Source organism: Rhagoletis zephyria, unplaced genomic scaffold, assembly GCF_001687245.7.
Source record: "Rhagoletis zephyria isolate East Lansing unplaced genomic scaffold, Rhagoletis_zephyria_1.1 Rzeph_scaffold_09244, whole genome shotgun sequence".
NCBI lineage: Eukaryota > Metazoa > Arthropoda > Insecta > Diptera > Tephritidae > Rhagoletis > Rhagoletis zephyria.
Window position 1 is genome coordinate 5,627 of NW_016166323.1, and position 13,362 is coordinate 18,988.

The 13,362-nt window shown below is 38.5% G+C and overlaps 1 protein-coding gene across 1 annotated transcript; it reads left to right on the plus strand.

The window, feature by feature from the left end:
* Nucleotides 1-2,475: 2,475 nt before the first annotated feature.
* LOC108375630 (uncharacterized) lies at nt 2,476-4,922 on the plus strand. Its single transcript, XM_017631776.1, has 3 exons — nt 2,476-2,634; nt 2,873-4,675; nt 4,729-4,922. The coding sequence occupies exons 1-3, from the start codon at nt 2,476-2,478 to the stop codon at nt 4,756-4,758; spliced, it is 1,992 nt and encodes a 663-aa protein (XP_017487265.1). The 3' UTR covers nt 4,759-4,922.
* The last annotated feature ends 8,440 nt before the right edge of the window (nt 4,923-13,362 follow it).

Sequence of the window (13,362 nt, forward strand, 5' to 3'; positions counted from 1 at the left end):
CACCGATCAGCTGATTACTTGCTAGTTTTGCGTTTCTTTACTTTGTTATGGGTTACTGTTCGCCGCACAAAATATAAATACTTTATTCTTCGGCACATAGCGCACCCGATAGCATGTCAGAAATTTCACGATCTCATATTTGTCTAGAGCGTACGGCAACGCTAAAACTGCATGGAAGGTCTGCCATTTGGACGATAGCTGTGTTCCTTGCGTACGGGTGTCGCTGATTGTCACTAGTTCCGGCAGGTCTGTTTGCCTACTTTTTCGGTTAATAAACGCTTTTCAGCGGAGGCTGGTGATAGTTTGTGACAGCTGTCTGTAAATGCCCGCCTTCACAGGATGGAACTTTTAACTTGACACATCTGTTGGAATATGGAGCACAATACACAATGTTCTGGCGGCAACATTATCGATATTCTGATATAGAGCCAGAGAGAGATATAGAATAAATTGAGTTTTGCTGGTCAAAACTCAAGGAAAAATTTTGACAGTTGGAAAACAAAAACACACAAATGCTCGTGCCGAAGCTCTATTTTTATAACTTGCAAGTGACGTACGTTTTGTCGTTTGTATCAGATTCCATTTTGATTTTCATTCTTTATTACCGCCCACAATATTCTGCCTTATCCTGAGTTTAGCCCAAAAAAATTGTTTTTCCGCCCATAGTAAAGATATGGGCGCGTATCATAGTCCAGCAACTAAGCCGAAACTAACAAAGTTGCAACTTAAATTTAAGTACCAAATTTACCTCTATTCATAGTCGCATTTCAGACTTCTACTAAGTAGTTTCGACTTAGTTTGCGATATAGCAAAACGAGTGTGAAAATGTATCGATTTTTCTTTACGATATTTCGGAAAAATTACATTTTTATTAAATAATATCAAGTTTGATCATCCGTTTATGTAATTTTTATTTTCATTGCATGATTTTGCAAAAGAATAAGGTATCATTTTCTTGTTAATTGTTGGAAATAGCCAGAACAACCGCAGTAATGTGAAGTCGATGTTTATCGAAAGCATGCTGTGGAACATACAAATAGTAGATAACTAAATGTTATGCACAAATTTACTTTAAAAGAACTAGCGTGAAACTGACTTAGTATTTAAAAATTTATCTAAATTATTCCAATTATAAAGTTGTGATGTAGCTTTATTCGAATTGTAATACGNTGAAATAGCCAGAACAACCGCAGTGATGTGAAGTCGATGTTTATCGAAAGCATGCTGTGGAACATACAAATAGTAGATAACTAAATGTTATGCACAAATTTACTTTAAAAGAACTAGCGTGAAACTGACTTAGTATTTAAAAATTTATCTAAATTATTCCAATTATAAAGTTGTGATGTAGCTTTATTCGAATTGTAATACGCATTTAATTTCATATTCCGATTAAAATGGATCTATCTTTTTAAATTTTAATTGGAGTTTATTCAATATTATCTAAATCACCCTCTACCGACTTAATTTTTACATATTTCGTCTGTTTTCCCCTAATTTGATAAAATACTTCTTCCTAGTTACGACTTAGTTGCAGCTGCAGCCGAAACTAAAATTTAAGTTGGTACTTAGCCAGAAAAGTCGAAACTAAGGCATGCCTACAGCAATGCTGCATTCCCATTTTTCATACCAAGTACAAATAGCGTTAAGTATATATTAGTGTCATCCACCTTTATGGAGTGCTAGAGTATATGAATTGTGTATGCATTAGGAAATATCAGATGTTAGGTATTAGACAATTATCGGTACTTATGTATTATTTGAAAATGGATTTAAAGAGAAGAATATGTCAAATAAATTTAGTCTAACAGCTGACCACCAAAGCGTTCGCATCTGCCCATCACCTGTGCTTGGCCTCCTTTTCGTCGTTGGATATTTTGCTTGACCATTTGCGCGGTTACAAAAAAGGCTTTGTAATCCTACATTTTTTGGCGCCCAACGTGGGGCACGGCACAACAGAGTAAGTTTTCATTGTTACACGCTTCGTATCATTTGGCTTTAGGTGGTCAGCGTTAGACCCCTCATCGCCAGTTTCGGACGTGCTGCTAGCCATTGCCAATCGCCATCGCTGTCTCCAAGCAACTCAGCCACCGCCGCTGCCAAGTCGTTGCTATTGCAAAGCTCGATCCCATCGCTGCTTTGGACATTGTGCTGCTAAATAGTCTTCGCTTTGCACCTTGCCAATCCTTGTCGTCTCGTAATAACATCGCTCCTGTCCAGCTATACCTCGCTTCAGCTCCTCTATACATCGCTCACGGACATTGCCATTTTCCCATCGTCGTCACCGTCGGTACCTATCATTTGAATCACCTCCTTGTTTTTGACCACCTTTTTGTTGATAGCTCGCCATTGCCACTGTCGCCCGTCAGTTACCTTTGCTCACCTGCACGTAAGTAATACCCTCAAATACGAGCCGCACAATTTGCCATTTGCGTTTTTATTATTGCCGACTGTATAATTTAATTGCCCTTGAAAATGTCCTTGGACGAATTAAAGCAGCAACGTGCTAATACAAAGAAAAACATCTCGCGTATCAAAAACATAGTGGATGCTAGTTTACGACCAGGTGGGAAAACGCTTTCAGCTGCCGAATATAAATGCCGTTTGGGCATTCTTGAATCCTATTTTAAACAGGTACTGTCCATCCAAACTGAATCGAAAGGTTGGATTCTGACGACGGAGGACGCGCTGACCTTGAGGATTTATACGTCACTACAAAACTAACGATCAAGCACAGCTAGTGGAGGATCACAACATTTCGCTTGCGGAAACGAGCTGCGGTGTTCAACATACCAAAAAGTTACCACAACTGAAGTTGCCAACGTTTAATGGCAAGTATTCGGAGTACCAGAATTTTATTACATCATTTAAGCAAATAATTGACAAAGAATATAGTCTCTCTAATATCGAAAAATTCAATCATTTGCGAAATTCACTCCAAGGTCAGGCTTTAGAAACAGTAGATGCATTTCAGGTGACCAACGAAAATTACCCCAAGGCATTGGAAAGGCTGAAGGCAAGGTACGACAACAAAACTTTAATTTTTTTGGAAAATATTTCTTCCCTGTTTGAATTGCCAGCAGTCTCGAAACCAAATGCCTTGCAATTGAGAAGTCTTATCGACAAGGCTTCGGCAATTTACGGGTCACTTCTGTCTTTGGGTAGTGATAGGCATATAGTTTTGCAGAAATCAGATGAACAAACAAACAGGAAGTGGAAGGAGTCATTGGATTTTAAGACGCTGCCGACGTGGGATGACTGTGTGAAGGTGTTGGAGAGGAATTGCCAATATTTGGAATCGATCGACAATGCATCCGGTTTTCAGGGAACGAGCAAAGCCACCCCAAATAAGGCAAGAAATCAGGCCAAAGGTTACTCATTTTCTTGCTCCAGTACGCCGTGCTCTGTTTGTTCGAGCCCAGGTCACAAAGTTGCTAGCTGCGATCGGTTCAAAACCTTCAACACTAACCAGCGCTTCGAGCACGCAAAGAAAATGGGGCTCTGCATAAATTGCCTGTCCAAAGGGCATCAAATGGCTCAGTGCCCATCATCCCATAGATGCAAGGTTTGCTCGAAACAGCATCACAGCTTACTTCATCGTGGGTCTCCGCCAGCCCAACAAGCAACAAATTCTCTGTCATCAGCACGCGATGCCGCAGTGCACACACACATGCAAAAATCGTCAGCAGACAACATAATCCTAGCAACCGCCAAGATTTTAGTTCGCGACTCGTCGGGTGATTACAGATTAGGCAAAGCCCTACTGGACTCCTGGTCTCAGGTAAACTTCATTACTGAAGAAATTTCTCAAAAATTATCACTACCTAAAATCAAAGAAAATATTGAAATCCAAGGCATCGGTAAGTCGTCAATAAAATACAAAACCTCCACTAACATCAAATCGCAGTTTAAGGAATTTGAACTTCCGCTAACGCTTTGCATTACTCCTCACATTGCCTATCATCCAGACCCAGAAATTGATGTTTCATCTTGGAATATCCCAAACAATATTGCCCTTGCTGACGACGAATTTTTCGTAGCAAAGAAAATTGACCTATTGTTGGGTACGGAGACTTTCTTCAGCCTTTTGGCAGTCGGCCAAATTAAACTTGGAACAAATTTACCAATTTTGCAAAAAACTCTATTAGGATGGGTTGTATCGGGACGTTACCAATCAAACAACAAGTTATCGCAATGTTCGTATTTATTTACAGCCAATGACTCGTTGGATGCCAAACTGGAGAAGCTGTGGAAAATTGAAGAAGTTGCCGTTAATGCAGAACCTTGGACTCGTGAACAAACCACTTGTGAGAATTTGTACAAAAGCACAGTTTCAAGGAATCCAGCTGGCAGAATAATTGTGAAGCTGCCCTTCAAAGATGATCCCTCTTGCCTAGGTGATTCGTATACCACAGCATTGAGACGTTTTAACTCACAAGAACGTCGCTTAGCAAAATCGCCACAGTTGAGAGAGCAATATGTGAGCTCTATGGATGAATACGAGCGCCTGGGACACATGAGCGTCGTGCAGATTCCAAACCTCAACGAACCGCATTATTATATCCACCACCACTGTGTGTTGAAGCCCTCAAGTACAACAACAAAACTTCGTGTCGTCTTTGATGCTTCTTGCCGCACTACCACACAAAAATCTCTCAACGACATTCAAATGGTTGGCCCCACAATTCAAAGTGAGTTAATTATTCTACTTCTTCGTTTCCGCCTACACAAATTTGCGTTGACCGCCGATATAGTTAAAATGTACAGACAAGTACTAATGCATGAAAGCGATAGAAAGTTTCAGTATATTTTGTGGAGGAGCTCACAAGATGAAGAAATTCGCACGTACCAACTCAATACGGTAACCTACGGAATGGCTTCTGCACCATATTTAGCTATTCAAAGCCTGGTTTACTTGGCTGAACAACAGCAGGATCAGTTCTCAGTTGGAGCGAGTATCGTCAAATCTTCGTTTTACGTCGATGACTTGCTGTGCGGTGCAGATACCTTGGCCGACCTTTTACAGATAAAGCAGGAGGTAACACAGTTGCTGACTTTAGGAGGATTTGAGCTCTCGAAATGGCATTCCAACCATCATCGACTGAGGGAGGATAATTCTACGAAAAATCTCAACTTGGACGAATCTATTACAAGTGCACTGGGGATGCGCTGGGATCAAGTACACGATAATCTTCTGTTTTCCTTCGAACCAAGGATAGGATCCGCGAGTCGCACAACCAAGCGGACCATCCTTTCAATTGCTTCATCTTTATTCGATCCTCTTGGTTTATTGGCTCCCGTTATTATCACATCTAAAATCTTGTTGCAGGAATTGTGGCTGCTTAAATTGGACTGGGACGAATCAGTACCTCAGAATATTCACTCCGCGTGGAAAAGTTTTCTCAACAATGTATCGGATTTGTCATCACTAAAATTGCAAAGGTATTGTCTTTCAACAGATATCCAGTCTTTTCAACTACATGGCTTCTGCGATGCCTCCATCCGAGCATATGGATGTGCACTATACGCACGCACAGTCACCAAGTCCGGAGGCACTATCGTTCGCTTGCTCATCGCCAAGTCCAGAGTAGCCCCCATCAAGAAACAGTCGCTGCCAAAGCTGGAACTTTGTAGCGCCCTACTCTTAGCTCGGCTTTTTGCAAAGGTCAAATCAATTTTTGCTAATAAATCTTTTAATGTTTTTCTCTGGACAGATTCACAAGTAGTCCTGCACTGGCTGAAGATGCACTCAATAACGCTTTCGACGTTCGTTGGAAACCGGGTTTCGGAAATCCAAGACATAACTGCTGGAGCTAATTGGAGGTACGTGCCAACACACAACAACCCTGCAGACATAGTTTCCAGAGGATGTACGGTGGATGAACTCGGCAAATCAATTTGGTACACTGGCCCTTCGTTTTTACAAGAAGATATGGAAACTTGGCATAAGAACGCAAGCAATTATGTTGATATGGAAGTCATAGAAATGGAAAAGCGAAAGTCAGCCTTCACAGCAATTGTAAACAGCAACTATATTCTTGAAGTTATTAATCAACGAAGTTCGTACACTGGCAGCCAATGTAGCCAAGTCCAATGACTCAGGACCACTCTCACCAACAGAACTACGCCACGCTCTGCTATGCATAATTTGGAACTTGCAACAAAATTATTTTGCTAATGATATTCCTCTTACAGAAGAATTTAACTACAAATGGACCATTGCGTTATGTGAACCCCTTTCTCGAGTCGGTCGAAGGATTTCAATTACTAAGAGTTGGTGGACGGTTGCATCTGGCGGACATCCCAGAAGAAAGGAGACATCCAATACTGTTGCCAAACAAGTGTGAGTTCGTCGTGAACTACGTGCGTTATCTTCATCGAAAGCATTACCACGCAGGACCTAAAGCACTGGTAGCATTTATAAGGTTAAAATTTTGGATCGTCAACGCGCGCGACGTGGCAAGGCGAGTAGTCAGATCATGCATACATTGCGTACGCTACAAGCCGAAATTGATGCAGCAAATGATGGGAAACCTACCAGTTGAGCGATTGACGCCATCACGCCCTTTCGCCCGCTGCGGTGTTGATTTTTGCGGACCAGTTGATGTATACCTACGAATTAGAGGCAAGACGCCCTACAAGGCGTACATCGCAATTTTCGTTTGTATAGCTTCAAAGGCAGTACACATTGAAATCGTTTCCAATCTATCTACGCGTTCCTGGCATCATTGAAGCGAATGATCGGAAGGAGAGGCCTACCATCAGACATATTTTGCGACAACGCGACAAATTTCGTTGGCGCGTGTAATAAACTTGCTGAATTGAAGGCATTTTTATTTAATCGTGAAAATCAAGATACCATTGTGGCGTATTGTGCTAACGAATTCGTAAATTTCAATTTTATTCCTCCTAGATCACCTCATTTCGGCGGTATTTGGGAAGCGGCCGTGAAATCAGCAAAGGGGCATCTAAATCGCAGCATTTCCAACTCACGACTTACCTATGAAGAACTCCCGACGGCCTCGGTAGAAATCGAAGCGGTAATGAACTCTCGGCCAATAGCTCCATTGTCATCCGATCCGAACGACTACGAAGCTTTAACTCCAGGCCACTTTCTCATTGGCGGGGCTCTGAAAGCTCTTCCAGAGCGAAATGTTTCTCCAAATATAAGCAGTCTACACCAATGGGCACAAATAACAGGCATAAAACAAACATTTTGGAAGCGGTGGTCACATGAGTATATCAACGAATTGCAAGTACGCTCAAAATGGTTTTCAGATCGGCCAAACATCAGCAACAACACCTTGGTTATCATCCATGAAGATAACCTACCACCCCAGAAATGGCTTATGGGAAGAATAGTCAAATGCATACCAGGAAAGGATTCAAGAATTCGTGTGGTTGACGTTCGTACATCTAAGGGAATTATTCGGCGCCCCATCCACAAGCTAGCAATTTTACCAGTTTGAAATGTCTTTCAACGGGGCCGGGATGTTGGGTCACCGATTGGCAACCGCTGCATTTTAAACCATATGTTATTTTATATTTTATTATATGCTTACAATATTCAAGGTCAGGTATGCTCAGTTCATTCACCTCAATGCAATTAAAATTTGTGTTTGCTTTAAATATTGCCTTGACCTACTTAGTGATATTCTCCCACTATATTGTGTGCTTACATTTGCCTATATATATATGTACATACATATCTACATATATTCCCTATATTCATATTGTTCACTTGCATTTACATACATATGCATACACATATGCTTCCGCTATGTTTCGCTTTCCAATAACATGTATAGTTGATTGTACGCTTTCGCTATTTTAGTTTAACATATGTATGTAATTACAAAGCTTAATATATAAGCATGCCTACAGCAATGCTGCATTCCCATTTTTCATACCAAGTACAAATAGCGTTAAGTATATATTAGTGTCATCCACCTTTATGGAGTGCTAGAGTATATGAATTATGTATGCATTAGGAAATATCAGATGTTAGGTATTAGACAATTATCGGTACTTATGTATTATTTGAAAATGGATTTAAAGAGAAGAATATGTCAAATAAATTTGGTCTAACAGCTGACCACCAAAGCGCTCGCATCTGCCCATCACCTGTGCTTGGCCTCCTTTTCGTCGTTGGATATGTTGCTTGACCGTTTGCGCGGTTACAAAAAAGGCTTTGTAATCCTACAATAATTGAATTATTTATTGTAAGTTTTATAAATATTGCTTGTATACGATGAAAAATAAGTAGTTATTAAGCACAAAGTTTACATATTGATTTTATTTTTAGTTAATTTACTATTAATCTCCAGTTTTATTTTATTTTAAGTAGTGTGTGTCAACTATGATTGCCGTATACATTTTTTCAATTTTCCAAAATAAATAAAAATGCTGAAATGTTTTGGCAGAATTTTTCAGTTGATAGTTGAATAGAAAATAGGTTAGTTTTAAAAGCACATAGCTATATCTACTTAATTTTTGAATGCCTTATAATGTGGTATAAGTTTTGAGAAAAATATTTATGCATTCTTATGTTAAAAATGTTTTTCCTATCCAAAAGTATGTAATAAATGTGCCACCTATTAAAACTGCGAAAATGATCAGCTGTTTCAAAGAATGCAAATTTTCTGTTTTTTTGTTTCTTTGATAGCGAATGCTCTGAATTCTTTCTGATGGATAATTTTGTCTGGGGAATTCAAAAACACTCGCAGACCTGTTCAATATCAAAAAATATTTACGAATAGCTACCAGTACTTGCAAGTTTTTACTGGAAATGCATTCATTAACCCAAACAAATTGCAAGAGGGCAAACTCGAGTGCTTAACACCCCGACAGAGCTGCAAATCGTTGTAAGTAAAAATCAGGAATTCGCAGGTGTTAAGAAATCAGTCATGTGTCAATTTAAAATGTAAACAAATTATTTAGAGGAAGATTTGATAAAAACGTGCTCAAAACAAAACTAGTGAAATGAAAATATGGATGCATAATTTAAATCTAACATAGATTTTTGAATTTTTTTGACTATAGGAAATGTTCCCAACCAAAAGGAAAAATACGCGGCAAACCTTAAACATCTGAATGTAAAAATGGCGTAAGTTTCACGTTTTGCTAGTTTTGCGTTCAATAACCTTTTCTGATAATTTTCTCTACCTCTCCATTTCACTCTCTATGTTTCTTTTACGCTCCCGCTGTAAGTACCTACTGTAAGTGTTAATGAATAGGCCTATTATCACAGCAAATTTTTTGTTGATTTTAGCAAAAATTTATTTTTTAATAAACACCATGTATTTACTTCTATGAGGTAGAAAAATATTACTTTTTTACCCACAAAAACGCTGCTTTCCAAATATACACAGTGTGGTGCAGTGCCAATGTAGTACCAATGTACTTTTGGCTTACAAAATGTACCAAAAAAGTACAATTGTACCATCAATTTCATCAATGGATCAGGCTAGCATTAAATAAACACAATCAGCCTTATCCTGAGTTTCGACCGAAAGAAAATTCACCCAAAATTTTTATTCCGCCCATAGTAAATACATGGAAACCAAAAGTGAAAAGTAAACCAGTGCGGCGAAAATTAAACTCATGATAAGGCTGAATAATGCAATACAAAAATTACGTTTTAGCTAGAATCAGCTGTTCGCATGGCAGACGAAAACAAAATTGGCAACATGTGGGCAAATACATTTTAGGGCCATTTTCACAGTCATTAGTTAACTACTATGCTAATGTTAAACCACCATTTTTCATTTCACAGTATCAGTTTGACCAATGGTTGACTGCAGTACATCCATTATAGGGCATTCGCACGTGGCGATTTTACAGGCAACAAAAGTTGAATACGAAGTTGAATGAAAAGTTGAAAGTGAAAAAGTTGCCATCCCTATTCAGACGAGGCGATTTTCGATTCAACACGAATCGTTATTTACATTATTGAAAATGAATTTAAATCGCAAAATTATATCAATTGGGGTAAATTTGGTAAGCCAAGCGTTGGTAGAAGTGCTTTTAGCGAAGCTGAAAGATAAAATAAGTGTAAAAAAGTAAAAAAGAAAAAAAAGTTTGTATACAGAACAGTGTTGGCATTTTTGGTACAATTGTACTTGTTTGATACGATTTCATTTATAATATACTTTCCTACTACGCAGTACTTTTTAGTACAATTTTGTAATGAATACTAAAAATATATAGCTCTGAAAATTCACAGCAAGAAATTTTTTGTATTCTCTTTTGTTCGCCTGTTCGTATTTACCTTTGTAAGTTTTGAAAAATGGCTTGAACGAAGCAGTATAATATAGCCTAGGCAAATGTTTAAAGAAACTTTTCGATACTAAGTTTTGTTAAAACAAAATGTCGAAGTGAGCTTCATATAGAAACAAAGTCTTCGTTAGTTATAAGAAGAGATTTTCTTAAATATAATGGCCCGTAGTCATAGTCAAAATAAAGTCGACTTTAAAGTTAGTTGCAGCTTTTTGACATAATTTTCAATGGGATATCTGTCAAAAAAGCTGCAACTAACTTTAAAGTCGACTTTATTTTGACTATGACTACGGGCCAATACCTTTATGGCACTCACATATTGACAAGATTTTACTATTTATTTTATTATTCTTTAATTTAATTATCTGTTTATAAAATATAATGTATTCTTTAAGAAAAACTGTAAAAACCCAAGATTAAATCTTTGCGAAACATCCAAAAGCCAACATACTTTCGTAAAAATTTCGAGCTTTATTAATATTCTTTAGTTTTTAGCCTTACCGTTGAACTTGGCAATTTTTTTTTGTCGACGATGTCAGCTGTCAGAAAATTAGCAACACCTTCATCAAAGAAAGCTTAAAACACTTAGTTATTATAAAATTTAATGGGCTAAAAAACCGCACACTCAAAACAAATCTAGGAAATCGAATTAAAAAGCTCGAAATTTTTACGAAAGTGTGTTGTTTTTTTTAATGTTGCACAAAGTTTGAACCTTGGATTTGTACGGCTTTTCTTAAAATATAAACAGTATTTTTACTAAAAATAATTAAAATTGAATAATAAGACAAATGGTCAAATCTTCTCGTAAAGTTTTGATAAGCACTTGGAATGCTATTAAAATGTCAAATTTTAGTACTGAATCCAAAGGAAAATGTCTCTTTTATCCATTAATAATAACTAAAATATGCTTTTTGTTCAGATGTATACCTGAAAATGTGTACATACATATTTGCGTTAAAAGCAGTACATGTGCACGTGGAATCAATTCGTAAAAGTGTAAAATACGTAAACGTATGTACATAAACAATAAAACTTTCTCATGAATACCATAAAATCATTGGTCTTGAAGGGAATGTACTAATAAAATATATGAGCGAATTAAAAAGTATATACAATTTATCGAAAAGTACATTTTTTGTATAGATTTCGTACTGAAGGAACAATTTTATTTCCCAACACTGATACAGAATGTAAACAAACACAGGGTTGCAAGGAAAAAAAGTTGAACGAGCTCAAAGTTGGCTGGCGACCAACTTTGTTGAAAGCGATTAGTTGAAAGGCCGTTCGGACGAGGCGATTTTTGCTTTCAACTAAAAGTTGCCTGAAAAATCGCCTCCGTGATAGCCAAGCTGGTTAAGCGTTGACCATAGCTGAAAATGCTAGCGACTTATCACTTCACTAAGTTCAGCGAAGAGATATTTGAGAATTGCATAAAAAATGCATACCCAATTAAGAACGAGCGAAATACTTTTAAATACATGTGCGTGTGTTTGTTCGCTGCACTTGGTTTTGGGCGGGAGTGCAATACAAGTGCGTGTGTGTATTCGCTGCACTTGGTTTATGCGGGAATGCAATATAAATGCGTGTGGGTGTTCGCTGTTCTTTGTTTATGCGGGAAATGCATAAGTCGCTTAAACACAAACAAAAAACTGACGAAAGTCAAATTACAAAAACAATTCGGCAATGTGTTAGAGAGAAACAAATTCTGTGTGAAAAACAGCTGAGTTTTGACATATCTTACCGAAATTCAAATAAACGAAATTAAAATTTGCGTAAAACAGATTTATTATATTAAAAAATTAAATTAATGTGGCAAGACAATAACGTATTTAATTTAATTGTATTTCCGCAACTGCAAAAGGCGGCGGAGGTGTCTTGCCGTTGGTTGGCCCCAATCTACGCGATCTGCGTTAGATACGGGTACATCCCAGGGGTTGGAGGGTCGTCAAGGTGGTGTTCATCCCGAAGTCGGATGGAGCTCTCATGTTGCGCATCCTGTCTCGCATCCTTTCTGCTGAATACCTTGGAGAGGTTGGTTGACATGCACATAAGGAGTACGATTCATCGAGATCGCCTATCTAGAGCTCAGCATGCTTATTGTAAAGGAAGGTCGGTAGATACTTGTAACGCAGCTTTTCACTTAATGCGACTGTGTTTGTGTGAATGTGTATCCGCCGGATGTGAAAGCAGCTATAATTTCTATGAGCCACCCAAAGTTAAAGCCAAGGGTGTGAAACCTTGCTGACGGCGGTTCGATAAGGCAGTTCTGAGCATGTATGTATGTATATGTGTATGTCTTAGCATAACTACCATTTGAGTAGGAATTTAAACTTTGTAATTTTACGGTTACGTGGTTGAGCAACGTCTTCGGCTTGACCAGCTCTAATAAAACAGCGCTAACGGAAGCTGAAGAAGTTAGTCTCATAGAAATACGGTGTCGGGGAAGCGTCGAGCGGTCGTAAGAGTCACATAGGTGCTTAAGATAGTTATTTTTGTACACAACGGTGCTGGTGCGATCACGTAGTAGTTATATATATATATACATAAATACGGAAACGGGTGATTTAAGTGCAACCAACGGAATTATTGCGGGTACCGTCACTCCGGAGGACCACCAAACCGGCTAACACTAAACCATAGTTGGAGTTGAGGTAAGCGTTAAGTAATTTAGTTAAATTAAATTTGTGTTGAGTTCTAACAAGAGACAAAAAAACAGGGGGGGGGCCATCTACATAGGTACATGCGTGCGAACGTGCCTACTTGTTTGCATGTACTTATGTATGTATGTAGATCAAATATAAATTTTCCCTAGGTCGCCAGTACGCGGGTACGAAAGGACCTCACAGAAAAAAAAAATTCTTCAATCAAAACACCATCTGGTCCAGGCTAACTGGCCACAGTGGAAGCAACATACCCCGACGCATGCAACTCACTACCACCGACATCGACTTACGTGCCCAACAAATAAAGGAAACCGTTGAATGCTGCATGCATCTATGCGCTTTTGTACATGTAACCCGGATATACTTGCACCAACGGTGGCACGGAGATACGGGTAGACATACACTCATACAAACACTAACA

Excerpts from the sequence above, each read along its gene's own strand:
- LOC108375630 (XM_017631776.1), top strand. The coding sequence starts at position 2,476 with ATGTCCTTGGACGAATTAAAGCAGCAACGTGCTAATACAAAGAAAAAC. Across the intron at positions 2,635-2,872 it reads TTGAATCCTATTTTAAACAG|CAAATAATTGACAAAGAATA; the intron begins GTACTGTCCATC and ends ACATCATTTAAG. Across the intron at positions 4,676-4,728 it reads TCAACGACATTCAAATGGTT|CAAATTTGCGTTGACCGCCG; the intron begins GGCCCCACAATT and ends TTTCCGCCTACA.